Here is a 22,267-nt window from a genome sequence, read left to right as displayed (position 1 = left end):
TGGGACTAGAGGCCCAAGAGAATGTATTTGCTCCATCCACCATGGGAGGACACAGAGAGAAGTTGGCAGTCTGCAAATGGAAGAAGGTCCCCACCCAAATCTGACTGTGCTGGCACCTTGGTCTTGGACTTTCCAGTCTTTTGAACTATGACAAATAAACTTCTGTTGTTAATAAGCTACCTTGTCTATGAAAAGAATTTTATTATAGCAGCCAAAACGGACTATGACATTGTGATTGAGTTTTAAACAAAAATAGAACCATATGGTTTAAATTGAAGTAAAATGTACGAGGTAAATATATATTAATTTTTATGAAGGGACCCCTTATATGAATTTCTGGAGTATCTATCAACGCATTACTGCCTCCAGTTAAAACAGTCAAGGGGGCATAACCATCTGAGTTTCCCTATTTGTTACTGCTCAAATATTCCACTCTTTCTCACACTTTGATGACTTTGGACATGACGTTTGCTCTGCCAGGAAAAACTCTTTCTGCGCTTCGGGCTCCATGACCTGGGACACTCAGACACATCCTACACTGCCATATCATTGTGACTGTGGGGAGCAACTCGGACTGGACTGAGTTACTGGAATTAAGACTTATTCTATGCATCTGCTCTCCCACAATATGGCGCTGGGAGAGGAGTAAACAGCTTCTACGCAGCTGCCTCTTGCCAACTTGAGTGCTGACCTCCAGGAGCTGATCCTGCTCCTGATTGGAGGAGAGCAGCGTACTTGGCGTGTGGGCAGCCGAGTTGGGATTGGCGGAGGAGGACTATAAAGGAGGAGAGAGACAGCATGCACCAGGAACATCCCCTTCCACGGAGGTGGAAGGGTCGGTAGCCAACCCGGGAAGAACCAGCAGCAAACCCGGGGAGGGCCGAGTAGACGAAAGAACAACGCAGGGTCCTGTGTCATTCCTCCATGAAGACGGGGAGTGACATAATGGTGCCGTGACTCAGATATGAAGCCTAGGCAGGGTCTTGTGTCGTTCCCCCACGAAGACGGGGAGCGACAGTGACCTTCTTCCCACTGCCCCAATTTGGTACTTCTTTCCTGATGCAACTTATCTTGTTTTCGTTCTTCCTTCTCAAGTGGCCAGGGAAACGCCATCCAGTATTTGGGGAGTGCTCTATTCTATGAAGCAGTGCCTGCCCACTTTGGTACGAGAGGGAGACCTTGATGTTCTCTTTGCTCCCCATTACTAGGGCCCAGGCATATAAAGGAGTCTTTGCTGCCATCATCCATAGCCTCATTTCAACTGCAACCAGAGATGTGAGCCACTGGACATGGCTGTTGAGACCACTCTGGGGCTGAGTGACAACACTGGAGGTGACTGCTTTCAGTTTCTGGAGGAACCAGTCACAGAGGCACAGGTGGTTCTGTGGTCTTCAAGGCTGGCTCTTTGACCCTTCCAGATATTCTCTAAGAGCCTTTAATGCATCCCTTTTTGGCTCAAATTAGACAAAATTGGTTTCTATTACTTAAACCTAAGAATCTTGCTCAATTGTTTTTAACTATAAAGCAATGGTGTGACCTTGTGACTATTCTTAGGTGCCTTTGTTCCCAGGCAGTCATGAGCTGGCAGTATCCCACTTCATCTCTCTAACCCTGGTGCCTTGCGCAGTGCCAAGAAGTGTAGAGCAGTCCTCAACAAATTGCTATTAGTTAAGTAAATTAATTGACTACTTAACTGGTGAAGAAAGAATCCTCTGAACATTAAAACCCATAAGAGGCCAACGCTGCAGCTCAGAGGGTCAAGCCGCTGCCTGCAGCACCAGCATCACATATAAGCACTGGTTCAAGTCCTGACTGCACTTCCTACCTGGCTCCCTGCTAATGCACCTGAGAAAGCAGTGGAATATGGTTCAAATCTGAGAGACCCTGAGGAATCTCCTGGCTCCTGGCTGTAGCCTGGCCCAGATCTGGCTGTTGCAGGCATTTGGAATGTGAACAGATGAAGATCTTGCTCTCTGTCTCTGCTTCTCTCTCTCTGTAACTCTGCCTTTCAAATAAACAAATAAACCTCTAAAACCCATAAAATGATGGTTAATACTATCAGTGTTTTCAGTGGCCATGTCCCTTCTAGGTAGCTCTCCATTTGTTGTTTTCACACAAGACAAGCACAACCACAAAGAGCTCAATATAATTTTATTAAATACGAGATGGTAACACACATTGTGCACTTATGTATTTAGCAGCTCTGTGAAATGTTTTAATGCATGTGAAAAGTACACAGTCCAATCATAGACCTTCACTGTAGTGAATGATGGATACTTTTAAGAGCAATCCTACAGAAAAACCTCTGAGCTGGCAATAACTCTATCTGATTTATATCATTTGCAGGCACCCTTGAAATATTCTCATTATCTTCCTGGTCAGTTTCAAATTTTGTAGCCCCTCCAGAAAAGCATAGCCCGCACTTTGATTTTCTGAGGCAAAGTCCCATAGAAACAACATTGATGGGACAGGCCAGGCTGGTAGAAAATCATGCAAAGAAGCCAGGGCCTGCTAGACCCAGACATGGTGGTTTGTCTGAATTAGTTGCGTAATTTTCAATCTTTTTTTTTTTCACTTTGTACTATTTAGAACGGTCAGTTTATGTATCTGACTTATACATTATCTCTTGCCAGGAGTTTCTCTTTCTTAATGAAGTCCATAAGGAGTTGAGTGAAACTAATTAGTAAACTTACATTATACAACTTCCCTGAGTAGATAATCAAGCATGAGCAGCAATAATGATTATAAGAGTATAATACATGGATTTTAAATGTTTTCATTAACACACACGCATAGACAACATACACACACACAACATACACACACACAATAAACTCAAATGATACTGTATGCCAAACAACACTAAAACAGAATTTCAGGGCTACAGGGAATTCAAAAGTCCTCCAGAGGCTCCATTCTTTTTAGAGATTTTCTATATGCCTCCAGTCCTGACTTAACACGTGAATTGAATTACCTGTCCTCTCTGTGGCCTAATTTTAACATAAGTCAAGAAGATGCCAACAGATACTTCAAAGCATCCCTGTGGTCAGGTAGTAAAAGCCTAGGTTGGGCACGAAATTTTGAGTGACCTCTTCTTTCAGACTTGGCTGTCATTTCCACAAAAGGCAAAGGACATCTGCTCATCTGATGGAAACATGTTTCTTGCCATTTCTGCATCAGGAAGACTAAACTTTTCCTTCGTGCAAGCTTACACCATTTTGGTGGCATTTTCCCTATCTCCAAGAGGGCACTTTCAATATGCCTCTATCACAGCATTTTGCAATATTAAATAATCTGTTTCCAACTTGTCACTTTTTTTGTTTTAGATTTTTCAGAGTCATGTCCTCATTTGTCTTCAGATCCCCTGTGCCTGACGCTATGGGGGTTACATAGCAGTCTCTACATGTGCTTGCCAAGGAGGTGAAAGAGAACACTTACAGAAGTGCCTTGAAAAGCAAGAAACAAACGCAAGAGATTGTGGTCTGATACAGCCATTACTCCTGATGCAGAGGAAAGCACGTTAGAAAGTAAAGCTCTCATTTGAAGAATAAAATGGTCTGGTTATTACTGGGCCAACAGATAAAGACTACTAGTCTACAACTTAAAATCCCATTCACAGATGGCACAAAACAAAATAAACAAAAAAATAAAAAAGTAAAAACATTTAGTTCCCCTAGACAAAGTAGAAGCAGAAAAAATAAAAGAAAATTCAAAACATAAACAACAACAACAAACTTCAAACAAGGCTTTGTCCTCCCTCACAACTCTGTACTCCCTCTGCCCTTTGTGGCTCTAAGAACAGCCAGGTTTAGGGGTCTGTGGGAGAGGGATTGGTTCCCTCTCTTGAGTTGAAATTGCTTAGTTACCTTGACTGGGTTTGAGCTCATCATTAGAAATTCATTTAAACAAAAAAAGCAAGAACAAGTGTCAGCTATTAATGATAGGTCTCCTATCTATTTTCAAGGACGTAGCCACAATTGGCTCACTCACTGCATGTGGTTATAAGTTCTCCATGACATTTTTAGCAGTGTTGAAGGCTGTAGAACCTGAGACAATTTGGGAATGTGTTCGGACTGGGACAGTATCTGTACACACAGGTAGGGTTATTCCACTGCTTATCAGTCAAGTGTGCTATGGTCCATGGACAATGACAGGTTCTTTTGAGATCATGAATGGATATAGTTGGGTGGTATCAGCAAAAGGGTCTTGGTTTTGGTATCATCAGGAGAAATTCTGGATTTCTGATCTATTCCTTCTTGAGCTTATTTGCAGAACAAAAAAATCAACTGGGACTTTTTTTTCTTGCCTTTGCGGCTTGCTTTGGACCTGGCTGATCACAGAACTTCACACCCATGAGGCTGTATCTCTCCCACTTTCTTCCTTCAGTCACTTTAATCAGGTGAACACATGTTTACATTTGCCTAAGTCTGTCCTAATTTATGCTTATTATTCTAGAGTAATTTTTAAAACTTCCTCTGTCACTTTCAAGAATGATCCAGGTTGGATAGTAAATCACTCTGCTTGCTATTATTATTAGTGCCATTTGGCTTTCATAAATGGAATGGTCTGTATTTGAGAGAAAATCACTTGGTTCAGTGGGGAGTAGCCAGCTCTCAACCCTCATATCTTGGTTCCACTCCTCACTGAGTGGGGCTATTGGACAAGATATTTAACTCCTTAATTCTATAAAAATAAAATAATAATAATTGCACCCATATCCCAGGATTATCGTGGGAAGGCAGTGGGACAAGATGTGTGGAGCACTTAGCACAGCATTAGATCTATAATAAGTTCTGATAATAGTAGCTGTCATTCCTTGATATTTTTTTCTTCTCTTACTCCCTCTTGCCTTCCTCATTACTCCATCCTTCCTTCACTCTTTATTTCATTCTTTCCTGCTTTATGTTCTTAAATCATTAAATCATCGAGTCTCTTGAAACCTCATGACCTATCAGCAGGAGAAGCAGAAGGCTCCTGTCATTTGTTGAATGCTGCTGAGCCAAGATGTTTTAGCATCCTGTAGACTATGTAATATGATTGCTTTAATTTTTTCTTCTTTATGAGGGAGAGAATGCACTCTAGACCTTTCTCTCTCAGTCATCTTTGTTGATCATAATAGATTCAGTCCCTGGGTTTCTTAAAATTCACTGGTTTTGGTAGAAGCTGGACATGGAGACATATGCTTCTTCTTGACCTGGTCCCAGGGAAGTGAGGATGGGCTGTCCTTGGGCAACTGGGTTCAATGTCAGGATTCCTGATTGGGGAGGAAATGGAGGGATTGGTGTGCTGTTTGTAGTACCAGGACTAAGCAGGAGGCCATGGTATACATGAGACCCACCTTGGCCACTCTCTCTGCCATTTTGGGACCTGAAAGAGAGCAGTACAGGGGAATCACATGCACTGAAATTCTCAGTTAGGAATCTGGGGGGTGACTCTCTGAAAGTTTCTGGGGTGATGATTGTAACATTGGATGGGCAGCTGGAGCCTTGAGCTCCTGCTCCACATTTCTGCTTCTCAGACTTCTCTGGCTGTGGAGGGAAAATATCTTGCAGGAAGCCTTCCACTTCATCTCTAGCTTGAATGCCATCCACCTCATGAATCTGACAGTCCAGGAAACTTTCCGGATTGAAGCTCACATTCAAATTCTGCATAGGAAAAGAGAAAAGGCATCAAAGCAGCACCAGAGAGTTGTCCTCCCAAACATTCTGGTTAGAAAAGTTCTGAAGAAATTTCTGGTAGGTTTGCCATGTAATGGCAGAGAATTATCCACCTGTTTCTCAGTTGACTCTTAGATTCTGGAGGTGCTGTGGTGCTTCAGGGTTTGAAGTGACCATGGGATGTTCACTGCAACACTGGGAAGCCCAAAAGTCTGGAGACCTGTATCTCATTCTAGTTCCCCACTTCAAGGAAGATGCAGTTAGGGTTTTAGGAGGAATCTAGTTATGGGATGAGGTTCAACTATTCCTTATTCCAGAATATTGTTCTTGCATATGGGCATGCTATTAACATAATGCCTATTGGTGTACAAGAAGCACTTACCTTTTTTGGTTTCTTACAGAGTTGTTCCAGAGTTTTCTTATGATCAGGGATACTGGGCCATATCATAGGCTTAATCCTGAAATCAGAGAAAATTGACACATGAATAACAGAGGGAGCAGGCACAACAGATTTTCCCACTGACTCTGGGCCAGGAATCAGAAGAGCAAGTTTCTAGTTTTGACTCTTCCACATCTAATGGATGACTAAGAACGATGAGTTGCTTCTCTGGCCTCAGGGCTCCATCTATCTGAGATGGGATTAGGTCAGAAGTCACTGTTAAACTACTCTGTGAATAGACATGACAGTGACACACTTCTGTAAAGGAACTCCAGTGGGAAGGAACCAAGAGCTTTCAATGCAGTAGTTTTGCTGTAGCTAAGGTTCTAAAAAAATTTTTTTGGCCGCTTACGCTCAATATAGATGATGTTGTCTTTGTCTTTAGTGGCAGTGACTCTTCCATCCTAATTTTGGTAGATGTGGAAAATGTTTTCTAAGTTACCCAAGGGGCATTTCTTTAAGGCAGTACTGTTCAAATTGTGGTATTTGTAATCCTGGAGATCCAATGGTCTTGTGCTGAGGGCAACTTCCTAGACCATTAAATAACTTAAGTAGAGTATATTTAAAACATCATTTTCATAATGAACCAAAAGTCTCATGAGTTTACATACTGCAGTTGGACTTCTAGTACATTTTGCATTTCCATGGGGTTTCTACTACACCCTTTAGAAGACTTTAGAAGAAAAGTTTGGGATAAATTACCTTTCATAATTCTTATTTTGGGGAAAAGGTTTGCCTTGTGCCCAGTTTCTATATTTTTGTCTCTTAAGAAATCAATTGTGGAAATTCACTCATGCCAGAGAATGGGAGGGGCAGCAAGGACTGTAGTTCCCGAAATGACCTATCATCCTCCACTGCAGTTTTCTCATCAACAAAGAGAGAACTCAATAAATGGAGAAGTCAAGTTTGGACTGTCTGGGATCCCACACAATCACCCTCTTGATGAGTTGAAGAAAGTCACCTTTTTTTCCATAATACACAGGCCAAGATAGCCAAAAGAACCACAGAGCAGAAACTCAGAATGCTGACAGTTAGGAGGACAGGATCTATCTCCCCTGGAACACAAGGATACATCATGGTTAGCATTCAGTAAGCATGAAGTGGGGTAGACTTTCAGAATGCTTTGAGTTTATCTATTAATTGGGCCCATTTACTGCTTATTGAAAGCTACTCTTCAGTAAACAAGATAATATTCTAACTTTAAGGGGGAATTTTGGCTTAAGGGGCAGTGACTTGGGCCACCAAGACCAGAACATTGGCCACTTGAAATGTAAAAGTGATCTAGTGTCAAGGGACCACCATTCCCTATACAACATCTACCCCCAGGGGAAAGTAACCAGAGCAGAGCAGATCCATGTTCCGTCTGCAGTCACAGCAAGTTGTAGGGTACAAATGGAAGCTGACATGAAGAACAGTTCTTCCAAAAATGTGAAAAGGAAAGATCTACGTGTGGTACTCCTGTGTCCAGAGGCCTGCCATGTTTTGTGGTTCTACTGGTTGTTCTAACTTCCTAGATCCCAAGGGCATGCCATCAGTGAAGATGTTCCCCACAGGAGTCTTAGAGAAAGCAGCCAATTTGATCCAAACCTAAACTGGTGAATGGGAGGCATAGTGTGGGCATTTTGTTCCAAATTATTAGCAGTTTTCAGATATACTCAGGCCAGTGCCACCCACACAATTCTCACCAATTACCTGCTACTAAGGATCCATTCCCATTGATTTCTTGTTCTTCACAAAAGGGGCAAAAAATAGTGAAATAGTGTAGGCACACTCTCTGGGGAGTCCTAACATGCTAGTCTGTGTCATCAATTTCTACCCCACTCTGTCGATCACACTTTGTTGTGCAAAACGTCCAAGGAGACAAGTGCTCTCTACAGCTACTCCTTACCTGCCCTATGGTTCTCTGGTGTTCTGAAATGAGTACTTGGGCTCCAATCGCTCCAGAAGCCTTCAAAATAGTTGCTATTAGGGATGGATCGGACTCGAATCTCATACATCGCATCAGGTTGTAGCTTTCTCTGCAGGAGTGTCAGCTTTGTGCTGGATAAATTCACATGCTAAAGAGTAAAATAAGTCATTATATGGTAGGGTGGGAAAAGAAGTGCATCTCGGACCTCCTGAGTCATTTCAAGTTAAATTCCTTTAACCATGTAATTATACAACAACATTTTCATTTCTTTCTCTCCCCTTTCAACATGCCAAGGAAAGGTGAAAGGTGGGGTTAGTGAACAAGAATTATTTCTCTTCAGGAGTATACCATTTTACATTGAGAATAGCATTAAAGAGGTGATAATATCCCAACACTGTGCATCATTCTTAAGAAAAACATATTCTGTCAACCTGATAGATAAGAAGTAATATCAGTTGTCATAACATTTATATTTATTTTATTATCAGTTTTCATACACTTGTTGCATTTATAATTTTGTGGAACTTTTCCGATTTCTTTGGTTTGTTTTCTTATTGTGATATTTGTCTCTCTGAATGATTTATAGGAACTCTTTATATATTAAAGGCATTAACCAGCTTTCTGCTGTGTATGTGACAATTTAATTCTGACATTTAACTTGCCTTTGATTATTGGATATGTTGTCGCAGATAAACCTATGGCCGCAGATAGGCATTTAACTTAGCTTTTTCCCCAAAAATGTTAGCTGTCCTAGAACCATTGGTTTATTCTTCTTTTCTCCAACAGAGTTGTTTTCCCACTGGTGCAATGTTCAGATAAATAAATAATGGAAGAGGGAAGGATCAAGGTCACCTTTTTGTGTGTGTGTCAAGGAGGGGTGAGTAGAAGGAGTGAACAAGTGGTTTGGGGTAGGTACTACATTTCTTTTTTCTTCTCTTCTCTTCTCTTCTCTTCTCTTCTCTTCTCTCTCTCTCTCTCTTTTTTTTTTTTGAACAAAGTATGATTTGTTTAAGTTGGAAACCTCTTGCTGCAGCAGCCAGGAGAGGGGCTCTGACAAGGGATGACCCCGGTACTATACCCAGCACACCATACCACACTGCAAGCCCACAAGGCTGATCCTAGCCCAAGCAAACAGGAGGGATATGAAGGTACTTTCTGAGCCTTGGGAAAGAGAACCAGCCTTCTGTTTTCTGTCTGCGGGGAACGGAGCAGCAGGACTTAGTCTAGCAGGCTATGACAAAACTGATAGCCTGAGTACTTGACTTTTCTCCCACCTCTTTGCCCAAACAGGTTGCAGGGATAGCCAGATATTTCCCATCTGGGAGACTCATGAAGAAAATGGGACTAAGTACCTGTCTACATCAGCCATCCAGGGTGAAAACTAAGTTGCTACTTTGCGGAATAAAAGGGCAAACATTCTGCCTACTCATCTTCTTACCTCCTGCTGCCCTCACAAATCTCAGGAACCCAACTGTGACTGTGACTTGGTGATGCTCTCCAGGGGTGTTTGCGCCTGATGTTTCTCTGGAAGTGTGATACTTTTTGAGGTCTCCAAATAAAGAAGATCAACTTGGCCTCAATCTAAATTATTATCTAACTAAGCTAGAAATATTATAAATACAACAAATAAAACAAGAAAAATATCAGAGGTAGAACAGGATGGGTGAGGAAATATCCGCATTTTGTGGGGCTGAAGCACTTGTTCACTCCTTCTACTCACCCCTCCTTGACACTCACACAAAAAGATGACCTTCATCCTTCCCTCTTCCATTATTTATCTGAACATTGCACCAGTGGAAAAACAACTCTGTTGAAGAAAGGAAGAATAAACAAATGGTCCCAGGACAGCTAACATTTTTGGGGAAAAAACTAAGTTAAGTGCCTATCTGCCACCATAGGTTTATCTGTGTCAACAATATTGGGAGCTTCTTTCAATAAAGGGTATGTTTGGAGACAAAATGGTTCAGCCCTCCTAGGCTAGATGCATTTCTGAGACAATGAAAGCTAGAACATTAAGAGGTTTCTATTGTAAGAACGAGGTTGATCTACATACCATCCAGTTGCCTTCATCTTTTTCCTGGCGGTAGGCTACATCATGTATTAATTGATTTACATACTGCTTTTGCAAGTGCGATGTATTAAATGTCACCATAAAGTCATTTGCTCCCTTACGATAGGTAGCTTTTATGTCAAACGGAGGTTCAGGTTTAACTGGGAAGGGAAGAAGAAAACAATGAATCTGAGTATAGACCAGGGGATAATTACAATTTTTAAAGTCCATCTACTTTGAACCTCGATCTGATCCTGAATCAACAACTGGCTAACTGTTTAGAAGGCCATTTCTTCTTCTTTCTAGGTTTAAATTCAGACTGCATTTCCCAGCTTCCCTTGCAGCTGGGCATGGTCTTGTGAGCAATGTGAGTGGAAGTGACGCTCCCCAGTTCCAATCCTGGTCAGAAATACCCCCCACCCCCACCCCCCATGGCATTGCATGTGGGAGATAGAGGAGCACAGGATAAGAAGTGTTGGATATTGCTTCTAGGAGCACCACCACGGGTTAGGAATACTCTAATGTGACAGAAACAAACTACAAGTTTGAAATATACGTTTTGGAGCTCGTTTGTTATAGCAACTAAAACTAATTGTACATTTTTAAAAAAACATTTTATTTAGTTATTTGAAAAACAAGCTCACACACACACAGTGGGAGGGAGGGAAGGAGGGAGGGAGAGGGAAGGAGAGAGAGAGAGAGAGAGAGAGAGAGAATCTTCTATCCACTGGTTGACTCCCCAGACTGCTGCAATGGCTGGGGTTGGGCCAGGATGAAGCCAGGATCTTGGGACTCCATATAGGTCTCTCTTGTGGCTGGCAGGGGCCCACACACTTGGGCCAACTTTCATTGCTTTTCTAGGCTTATTAGCAGGAAGCTGGATTGGAAGTAGAATAGCCAGGACTTGAACTGGTACTCATATGGGATGCTGGCATCACAGGCAGTGGTTTAACTTGTTGTGCCACAACACCAGTCTCATTAATTATATATTAATAACTTATTATCTTTGCTGTGGGAATATAGATATTTAAATCTGAGACTTCATCCTTCCAATACAATTAGGTTGTGTGATGGGACCTAAAATATCACTTATCTATATAGAAGCAGATCTTTGTCTTGGCCCCAGCATTTAACTTCCAAAGCGATCTTCAACTGTGCCCTCTGTCTGTCTCAGTTGCATTATCTCTGACCTGCTGTGTTCTTCTGGATGCCTCCCCAAGCTGCTATTAGGGTTAAATGTGATATGTATGGTGTGCTGTGGGAGGGAGAAGGGTATTGCTTTAGGAGAACAAACCTTGAGAAAGGTATTGGTTTCCAAGTAAGGTGCTGATGTCAGGTCCCTTTTGCTTCTTTGAACTGAGACTTCCATTCTTAACTTTGTAGCCGTGGTTTTACCATAGGCTGGGAAGCTGATTGTCTAGTGATGGGGCCTCTACTTTTGTGTGTGACTGATCTCAGATCTTATTGTTAATAAGAGGGTGTGTGTTCATCAAGCTTCCACTTAGTAGACTGAATCACTTTCCAGGCAATCTGAGCTGGGCTTCCTGGCCCAATGAAATGAAACCCTTGGTGCAGTATTTGGCCCAGTTGTCATAGTCACTTGTTAGTGGTGGTGATTGCCTGAGCACCTCATGGCTCTCCCCATGGATGATGAAAAAGAAGTGGCCCCTTCTTCACCAGTGGATGTCTTGTAAAAAGGGAAATTCACCCTTGTGTACCCTGGGCTGCACCATTCATAGGGAAGATGTTCTAGAGGGTAGCAGGAGGAAAGTCAGTGGTGGAGAGACCCAGTCCAATAGGGACTCCCGGCAACCCTCATAACCTACCTCTCATTCGCGTTCTCAACAAAACCTCCTGGAACTAAATCCTCTGTCCCATCCCCATATCCTAAGGACTTTTGGTAATGGTGGAACTAAGGGAAGAATGGGATTAAAATTGACTGCACATCTACTAGTGCTGAGGGCTTATTCTGTCTTCAAACAGCAGCCACTCATCATGACTCTACTCAAGAGGAAACTGAGTCTCAGAGAGTTTAATTAACCTAAGTTCAGCACTCTATGAAATAGTTTAACTGGATTTAAATCAACTCAGCCTGGCTCTGAGGCTCACTTTTCTTCATTTAGCTTCTGTTTCTATATCTTGTTATCTTGTCCTGGCTTGTCTAGGCCCTCTCCAGAAAGGTCTGCCTCTTGCCCAAACGGTGTCTTTGAGGAAATCAGAAGAAGGTGCTAGGGTGGGCATTTTGCCTAGCAGTTAAGACACTAGTTAAGATGCCTGTGTCTTAACTTGGAACACCTGGGTTTGAATCCTGGCTCTGATGCTCAGTTCCAGTTTCCTGTTCCTGCGGAGTCTGAGAGGCAGCATGTGACATCTCACTTGATTAGATTCCTGCAACCCATGTGGGAGAGTTGTACTGAGTTTCTGGCTCTTGGCTGTGGCCTGGCCCGGACCCAGCGATTGTGAGAATTTGGAAAGTGAATCAGTAGATGGGAGCATCATCTATCTAGTTCTCTCTCTGACTCTTTTTTTTTTTTTTTAAGATTTTTAAATTTACTTATTTGAGAGGTGGAGTTACAGATAGTGAGAAGGAGAGACAGAGAGAGAGGTCTTCCTTCAACTGGTTCACTCCCCAGATGGCTGCAATGGCCGGAGCTACGCCCATCTGAAGCCAGGAGCCAAGTGCTTCCTCCCGATCTCCCATGCGGGTGCAGGGGCCCAAGGACTTGGGCCATTTTCTATTGCTTTCCCAGTCCATTGCAGAGAGCTGGATGGGAAGAGGGGTGGCCAGGACTAGTACCGGCACCAGTATAGGATGCTGGCACTGGCAGGTGGAGGAGTAATCTGTGCCATGGAGCCAGCCCCTCTCTCTGACTCTTAAACCAACATTTTTTAGAAAATCAATATAATCTTTTTTTTTTTGACAGGCAGAGTGGACAGAGAGAGAGAGAGAGACAGAGAGAAAGGTCTTCCTTTGCCGTTGGTTCACCCTCCAATGGCCGCCGCACCACGCTGATCCGAAGGCAGGAGCCAGGTGCTTCTCCTGGTCTCCCATGGGATGCAGGGCCCAAGCACTTGGGCCGTCCTCCACTGCACTCCCTGGCCACAGCAGAGAGCTGGCCTGGAAGAGGGGCAACCGGGACAGAATCCGGTGCCCCGACCGGTGTGCTGGCAACGCAAGGTGGAGGATTAGCCTAGTGAGCCACGGTGCTGGCCAGAAAATCAAGATAATCTTAAATGAATACAATCTAAACAATTCTATCAGACTCTGCCAAGAAATGTGAGAATGCAAGAGGACACTAATGAAGGGAATGTAAGAGACTGGGTGGTTGCAGGCAAGTCTTAGCCCTGGGGTTCAATTAGTTTAAATCCAGTTAAATAGTTCTTTCATTAACAAAAGGCCACATAAGGAGTCAGAAGATGTTGTGGCACTTGCCTCTATCACCTCTCATCTGGCTTGCCTTGGAGTGCTTTTCAAATCCCCAGAAGACTCACAGCAACGCCTTCCACAGGCTGTGTATGTGTGTGTTATGTGTGTGTGTACATGATGAGCAGTGGACATATGTGCCTCTCTCTCCATTGTTTTTCAGATGAGACATGTTAGGTGTGCAGCCAACTTGGGGGAGCAGAATGTGGGCCTCCAAGAACACTTGGATTATGCAAGATGGGGATTCAGACATGGCAGAGTAATACCTGGAGCCTTTGGATGTGACAGTGGTGTTCACAGGTGTCAGACACGTCTGTGCAGGTGTGGGTTTGTGTAAGACTGGGCTCTCCTCTGTGCTCCAGGGCTTTGTTGGAGGACCAAGAATCCTGCCTGCTCCGCCTGCTCTCATATTTGTAATGCAAACGGAAAACCTTTAGATAAAGTGCCCTTGGGCAGTGCACAGCTCAGCATCCATCCGTAGAGCCCTATTTCCAAATGATCACAACCCAGCTTGTTCATGTTCTCAGAAACACCTGTTGAAGTCACCCCCCGTTCCCCACTAGACAGTACTCATACTGGTTGCAGTCATTGTTATTCTCTGGTTAACCTGCGTTACTGCCTCTGCCTCCCCAATGTTGTTTTCTGCTATATCTGCCTTTTTCCCCCCTTTTTAGCCAACATAATTGTTTACACCTGGAACTTCTGTTTTTATTCTTATTTTATCATCCTAGTGAAAAAAAAAGCTGAGTAATATTTTTCATTCTCTCTTATCTTTAATGATTATCACTCTCTTTAATTTTCCTTTTGAGGGGTGAAGAACATTTGGGAATTTGGAAAGACTGAATCATAGTATTTAAAACTGTCAAAAGAATGCATGTGTTCTATCACTCTGAACAATTTTTCCACTATATATAATCTTTCACTAGTAAATCTCTAGAGGTAGAATAAATACAAATAGTATTTCACTGCACTCATATATCATAATTGGGTTAGACAATCCCCTATAATGGGGCTTCTCTGAGGCTTTATAAAAGAACTTAATTTCCCCAGGATCACAAACCTATAAGTAATGGCAAACACTTTTGTATCTATATTCCTAATCTTATTGTTTTGATTTTCTTATCTTGATTGATAACTAAATGGTGAATTGATAGTTAATATTGGCTTAAACACAGATACTTAAATAGATTTACTGATTCATATCATTATGAGCATGTATATTATATAGGGCCCCCCAAAAGAAACCATGCATATGGAGTTTGTCAATGCAAACGTTTATTTGAAAAGCAATTTTTATCATGCATTTTTGACTAAGTATAATGTGTATTTTAGGCCAATTTGTATTTGGCCATGTTTCACTCTTCAGTAGTATGTCCCTTAGAAGGTGTGATAGTTAACTGAACGTCAACTTGGGTAAGCTTTGGTGCTCATTGTTTGGCCAAACACAAGTCCAGTGATAATTTGTTGGACATATTTAAAATTTAAATAATTAGACATTAAGTGAATAAGATTGCCTTTCATCTAATATGTAGAAGGCTTTAGGAACATAGATTGAGATTCCTTGAAGGAGAGGCAACTCTGTTCCAAGAATGCAATATAAAAGGGGGCTGGCACTGTGGAGCAGTGGGTTAAAGCTGCAACCTGCAGCACCAGCATCCCATAAGGGCGCCGGTTCGAGTCCCAGCTGCCCCACTTCTGATCCAGCTCTCTGCTATGGCCTGGGAAAGCAGTAGAAGATGGCCCAAGTCCTTGGGCCCCTGCACCTGCATGGGAGACCCGGAAGAAGCTACTGGCTCCTGGCTTTGGATCAGCTCAGCTCTGGCCATTGCAGTCATTTGGGAGTGAACCAATGGATGAAAGACGTTTCTCTCTCTCTCTCTCTCTCTCTCTCTCTCTCTCTCTCTCTTTGGCTCTACCTAGCTCTGTAACTCTTTCTTTCAAATAAAATAAAATAAATCTTTTTTTTTTAAGAATGCAATATAAAAGTGAGTTTTCTGCCCTGCAGAATTCAGACTCAAGACTGCAATGTCTGCTCTTATTTGAATTTTCAGCCTTTCAACTGGCCCTAAAGATTTCAGACTTACAAGTTTCACAGTCCTAAGAGGAATTCCTTAAAATAAATCTCTCCTTTCCTTTCTCTTTTTTCATATCTATCTATCATCTATATATCTACTATCTATCTTGTATCTTCTCCCCATTCCCACTAGTCCTTTTTCTTCCAACACAGAAGGCATATTTACTTTCCTGAATAACTCCATAATTTATCTAAGCGCACTGAGAATATGATGGGAACACAGGGTAGATGACCATGAGGAACCCAGGAGGCCCAACTACCATTAGACACTTTATATAGATTTACTCTTCCCTCAGTCTGTAATTACAAACCATCTTCTTTCACAGTTGAGTTTGAAGTTCCTCGGAATTCTCTCATAGCATGAATTAATGGCATAAGTGTCAAATTTTTCACTTGTTAAAAAATTGCATTGGAGATTTTTCTATTACACACATCTGTTGCAAATTATTTCCAGGATTCATGTGATTTCAACATAAACTCCAGACACAGTGTCTGCAGGTATCCAAGTAATGACAATCATGCCCCATATACAATTTCTTACCTATCTTGGTAATGTCAATTTCTTTGCAAATTAGATTCTTTTTTCCAAGCTTTACACATATTTTGCTGTCTCCAATAAGTAAGAAGTTTTTTGTCTTGATGAAATACAGCTCTTGTAGTTTACTAAAATTCAGGCATTTTACCCTCAAAAGAGCACCACTGCAAAAACAAAGAGGAAATTTGTCTTGTTTCTGGTAAGGATTTTTGTATATGCAATAGAATAACATCATATGTACCTTTTGGTTGTATGGCTTGAACTCTACCCATAGGATATGGTTGAGTGGGTGCACATTCAAGAGAGGGAGAGCATGAATTAAAATGATTGGACTTTTTGCTGCTTGTACATTCAGTGATAATTTACTCAGGTGTTAGATGCAATTGAATCTGAAATAAAGTACACTCATTAAAATGACAGTAGATTTAGGAGTTTTTATAAGTGATCATTAAAAAACAAATGTTATATTTAGAAAGAAAGGTAATTGCTTTTTATTGGTGTCCTAAAGTGATAAGTGGCAGTAAGGAAATATTGACCAAAATAAGGATTAAAGGTAATGATAAAATGGTGTAAAGGGTTAAATACATAATACTACATGTTCTTAATGGGTAAGTTAAGAGTTTTTCTTAGGTAATTTGATTCATAAGTCTTAATGAGACTGGTCAGGAAAAGAAAGTAAAAATATAGATTACCAATATTTGGAATGTCGGAGGGTATTATCAGAATGCATCATGCAGTTATTAAAAGTGCAGAGAAATTTGAAAGTGCATGGCAAAGCATGGAATAAATTAAACATAATCAAAACTTTTTTTTTTTTACAAACATAAGCTAATAAAACTGACCCACATAGATACTGAATATCTCAATAGTTTTATTTCTTTCAAAGGAATTAAATTTATTATGAGTAAGCTTCCCCAGGTAGAAAACTTTATTTCTGACAGTTATATGTTGGTGAATTTCATTAAAAGTATAAGAAAGAAATAGTGTAAATATTAACTGTATTCTTCCAATTCAGTGGAGTGGAGCCTTTCCAATTTATTTTATGAAGTTAGCTTAACTCTGGTTCTGAAACAAGGCAAAAATATAACAGAAAAGAAATCTATAGACAAATGTCCCTCAAGAATGTATATGCAAAGTTCCTCAAGAAAATACCAATACACTGATGCGTATACATTGTGACAAAGGAGGGTATATCCCAGGAAACCAACTTGGTTCAACATTTAGAGACCAATCAAATTTACCACTTTAACAAAATAAAAAACATAAATAATCTAGTCATCTTCAAAGGATGCAAAAGGCATTTGACAAAATTCAGTATCCATTTATGATAAAAACTCTTAGCAGGCAAGAAATAGAACATATTTCCAGAATCTGATAAAGATCATTTACAAAAAAGTTTGATATCATGTTTAATTGTAAAAATATGAATATTAATTATTTATCTAAGATCAGGAGAAGCAGGATAGTCACCTTTCAATATTTCTATTCAACAGTAAACCAGAAGTTCTAGTCAGTATATAAGGAAAAAAAAGAAGCAAATAATATACATTCAGATAAAAAAAGAAAAAGTACTTCCCTCATTTGCAGGTATTGCTTATTCATATGGAAAATGATAAGGAATCTCTAATACAACTACAAGAACTAATAAAATGTAATAATCAAGACCATTGTACAAAAGTCAATTATATAGGTTGACATCAAACAATTTAAAATGGACAATTCCATTTATGATAGCAATATGAAGTATAAACACTTAGAATAAAATCAGTAAAAATATTTAATGTCTTTGCACTGAAAATTACAAAACATTGCTGAGGGATAATAAGGGGAAATCTAAATGGAGAGCTATATCCATAGATTACCAAAATCAGTATTTTAAATTTTTTTTAATTTTTATTTTTAAAATTTGTATGTATCTCATGAATATAACATTATGGACACAGTAAATCATTCCCACCGTACCTGCCCTCCCACCTATTCCCCCCCTTCCTGCTCCCTCTCCTGTTTTATCCAAGAAAGAAAAAAAAAGAAAGAAAAATAAAAAGAAGAACAAATGGAATAAAAAGAAAACTGAGAGAACTACTCCTCAACAGTCTATACAAGGGCTGTTCTATGTTGTTGCTTCTCAAAGGTGTCAAAGTCAATATTGATAAGATAGAATTTCCCTCAAATTGGTATATGTATCTATTTCTATCTATCTATCATCTATCTATAAAATGTTAAAATCTCATCAGGATTTAAATGACGGACTGATTCTAAAATTGTGTCCAAATACAAGGGACTCAGAACACATTGAGGGATAATGTATTAAGTTGTCCATTAGCAGTCAGGGCTATGCTGATCAAGTCACCATTTCTCAAAGTGTCCATTTCACTTCAGGAGGTTTCCTTTTTGGTGTTCAGTCAGTTGTCACCGATCAGGGAGAACATATGGTATTTGTCCCTTTGGGACTGGCTTACTTCACTCAGCATGATGTGTTCCAGATTCCTCCATTTTGTTGCAAATGACTGGATTTCGTTGTTTCTTACTGCGGTATAGTATTCTAAAGAATACATATCCCATAATTTCTTTATCCAGTCTACCGTTGATGGGCATTTAGGTTGGTTCCAGGTCTTGGCTATTGTGAATTGTGCTGCAATAAACATTAGGGTGCAGACCGCTTTTTTGTTTATCAATTTAAACTCCTTTGGGTAAATTCCAAGGAGTGGGATGGCTGGGTCGAACGGTAGGGTTATCTTCAGGTTTCTGAGGAATCTCCAGACTGATTTCCATAGTGGCTTGACCAGTTTGCATTCCCACCAACAGTGGGTTAGTGTCCCTTTTTCCCCACATCCTTGCCAGCATCTGTTGTTGGTAGATTTCTGTATGTGAGCCATTCTAACCGGGGTGAGGTGAAACCTCATTGTGGTTTTGATTTGCATTTCCCTGATTGCTAGTGACCTTGAACATTTTTTCATGTGCCTGTTGGCCATTTGGATTTCCTCTTTTGAAAAATGTCTATTGAAGTCCTTGGCCCATCTCTTAAGTGGGTTGTTGGTTTTGTTTTTGTGGAGTTTCTTGATCTCTTTGTAGATTCTGGTTATTAACCCTTTATCTGTTGCATAGTTTGCAAATATGTTTTCCCATTCTGTCGGTTGTCTCTTCACTCTCCTGACTGTTTCTTTTGCAGTACAGAAACTTCTCAATTTGATGCAATCCCAATAGTTGATTTTGGCTTTGACTGTCTGTGCCTCCCGGGTCTTTTCCAGAAATTCTTTGCCTGTGCCAATATCTTGAAGGGTTTCTCCAATGTTCTCTAATAACTTAATGGTGTCAGGACGTAGATTTAGGTCTTTAATCCACGTTGAGTGGATTTTTGTGTAAGGTGTAAGGTAGGGGTCTTGCTTCATGCTTCTGCACGTGGAAATCCAGTTTTCCCAGCACCATTTATTGAATAGACTGTCCTTGCTCCAGGAATTAGTTTTAGATCCTTGATCAAATATAAGTTGGCTGTAGATGTTTGGATTGATTTCTGGTGTTTCAATTCTGTTCCATTGGTCTATCCATCTGTTTCTGTACCAGTACCATGCTGTTTTGATTACAACTGCCCTGTAGTATGTCCTGAAGTCTGGTATTGTGATGCCTCCAGCTTTGTTTTTGTTGTACAAGATTGCTTTAGCTATTCGAGGTCTCTTGTGCCTCCATATGAATTTCAGCATCATTTTTTCTAGATCTGCGAAGAATGTCTTTGGTATCTTGATTGGGATTGCATTGAATCTATAAATTACTTTTGGGAGAATGGACATTTTGATGATGTTGATTCTTCCAATCCATGAGCATGGAAGATTTTTCCATTTTTTGGTATCCTCTAACGGACAACTTAATACATTATCCCTCATAGTATTTTTTTTTTGTCTATTCTACTTAATATGACTGGTTTAATTCTGTAATTATCACACAGTTATTCTTAAGTGTTGAAAATTAACTGAAATGTGATCCCTGTTAAACATAAGAGTGGGAATAAGAGAGGGAAGAGATGTATAATTCGGGGCATGCTCGGGCTGACTTGCCCCAATTGGTAGAGTTGGAAACATACCAGGGGATTCCAATTCAATCCCATCAAGGTGGCATGTGCCAATGCCATCTCACTATTCCAAGTGATCAATTTCAGTTCACAATTGATCATAATGAAAGGACTAAGAGTCAAAGGGAGCACATAAACAAGTCTAGTATCTGCTAACACTAACCGATAGAATAAATAAAGGGGAGAGTGATCCAACATGGGAAGTGAGATACTCAGCAGACTCATAGAATGGTGGATGTCCTAAATAGCACTCCGGCCTCAGAATCAGCCCTAAAGGCACTCGGATCTGGCTGAAAAGCCCATGAGAGTATTTCAGGCATGGAAAGCCAAGACACTCTGGCAAAAAGATCTCTGTGAGTGAGATCCCAGTGGAAAGAACAGGTCTTCAAAGAGGGAGGTGCCTTTCTCTGAAGGGAGGAGAGAACCTCCACTTTGACTATGACCGTGTCTAAACAAGATAAGAGTCGGAGAACTCAAGGGGCTTCCATAGCCTTGGAAACTCATGACTGGTGCATAGGGAGATTACTGATGCCATAACAGGAGTGTCAATTTGTAAAGTCAACAACAGGAGTCACTGTGCACTTACTCCTCATGTAGGATCTCTGTCCTTAATGTGCTGTACACTGAGGCTTAATGCTATAACGAGTACTCAAACAGTATATTTCACTTTGTGTTTCTATGGGGGTGCAAACGATTGAAATCTTTACTTAATGTACACTAAACTGATCTTCTGTAAAAAAAAAAAAAAAAAAGAAATTATCAATTCCCAACTTGACTCTCACTGGGATTAAACATGACAATAGGTCTGATCTGATTTCATCATCATTTAAAAAAAATCATCTATTATTTTTCACTTTATGTTTCTGTGTGGGAGCAAACTGTTGAAATCCTTACTTAAGGTATACTAAGCTGATCTTCTGTATATTAAGATAATCGAAAATGAATCTTGATGTGAATGGAAGGGGAGAGGGAGTGGGAAAGGGGAGGGTTGTGGGTGGGAGGGACGGTATGGGGGGGGAAGCCATTGTAACCCATGAGTCGTACTTTGGAAATTTATATTCATTAAATAAAAGATAAAAAAAAAAAAAGAACACATTGAAACAAGGCAACATTGAAAAAGGTAGAACAAATATGGAGGACTCAGAACACTTGATTTCAAGATTACATAAAGCTATGATAATCAGACAATTTAATACTGGCAGAAGGATAGGTAAATTGGTCAATAGAAGGACTAGAGAATTCAGAGATAGACTCATACATTTAAGGGTAGTTGAATTTATATGCAGAAATTCACCAAATTCAATGGGAGAATAGAAAGTCTTTGCAGAAAATATTATAAAATATATGGAAAGTATGAACTTCAATTTAATATGTTTTATATAGGTATTATAGATCTAAATATAAAGTCTGAAGTTGTGAAATATTTAAAAGAAAACATGGGAAAATCTCTTCTCAACTTTGACATTAAGCAAAAATATCTTCTCAGTGACACAAAGCATTAAAAATAAAGGGAAAACATGAGATATATTAGAATTAATCACAATAAAAACATTTACTTATATATATCATTAAGAAAATGTAATTGCTTATGACTGAGTGAAATAGTTATAAAATATAGATGTGAAAAAGGAGTTGTAGGGGCTGGTGTTGTGGTGTCGCCATAAAACCATCACCTGCAATGCTGACATCGCATATGGGCGCTGATTCGAGTCCTGGCTACTCTGCTTCCAATCCAGCACCCTGCTAATCTGCCTGGGAAAGCACCAGAAGGTGACTAAAGTGTCTGGGCCCCTGCACTCTTATGGGAGACCTGGGAGAACCTCTGGCTTTGGCCTGGCCCAGCCCTGGCCATTGTGGCCATCTGGGGAGTGAAGCAAATGATAGAAGCTCTCTCTTTCTCTGTCTCTCCTTTTCTCTCTCCTTGTAACTCTTTCAAATGAATAAATAAATCTTTAAAGAAGAAAAAGGAGTTGTATACAGGATATATAAATAACTCATATCCATCAATCATATTAGGACAAATAACTAATGATTTTAACAGATACTTGCCACAGGAGATATAAGTGGCCAAGTACATGGAAAAGTGTAAAATTATTTATTTGAGAGATGCAAATTC

At 40.4% G+C, this 22,267-nt stretch overlaps 1 protein-coding gene across 1 annotated transcript in view; it reads right to left on the bottom strand.

The window, feature by feature from the left end:
* Positions 1–3,562: 3,562 nt before the first annotated feature.
* Positions 3,563–22,267, bottom strand: part of IL7R (interleukin 7 receptor) — a 30,375-nt gene continuing 11,670 nt past the window's right edge. The window contains exons 3-8 of the mRNA XM_002714135.5: positions 16,095–16,252; positions 10,059–10,216; positions 7,985–8,153; positions 7,058–7,151; positions 6,040–6,115; positions 3,563–5,645 (exon numbers count right to left, since the gene is read on the bottom strand). Coding sequence (XP_002714181.1) covers positions 5,145–5,645; positions 6,040–6,115; positions 7,058–7,151; positions 7,985–8,153; positions 10,059–10,216; positions 16,095–16,252 — 1,156 coding nt within the window. The 3' untranslated portion in view covers positions 3,563–5,144. The remainder of the gene's footprint in view (positions 5,646–6,039; positions 6,116–7,057; positions 7,152–7,984; positions 8,154–10,058; positions 10,217–16,094; positions 16,253–22,267) is intronic.

The sequence above is a fragment of the Oryctolagus cuniculus genome, chromosome 14, assembly GCF_964237555.1.
Source record: "Oryctolagus cuniculus chromosome 14, mOryCun1.1, whole genome shotgun sequence".
Taxonomy (NCBI): domain Eukaryota; kingdom Metazoa; phylum Chordata; class Mammalia; order Lagomorpha; family Leporidae; genus Oryctolagus; species Oryctolagus cuniculus.
Note: the sequence above shows the minus strand (reverse complement) of the source record. Positions and strands in the feature narration are given on the sequence as shown.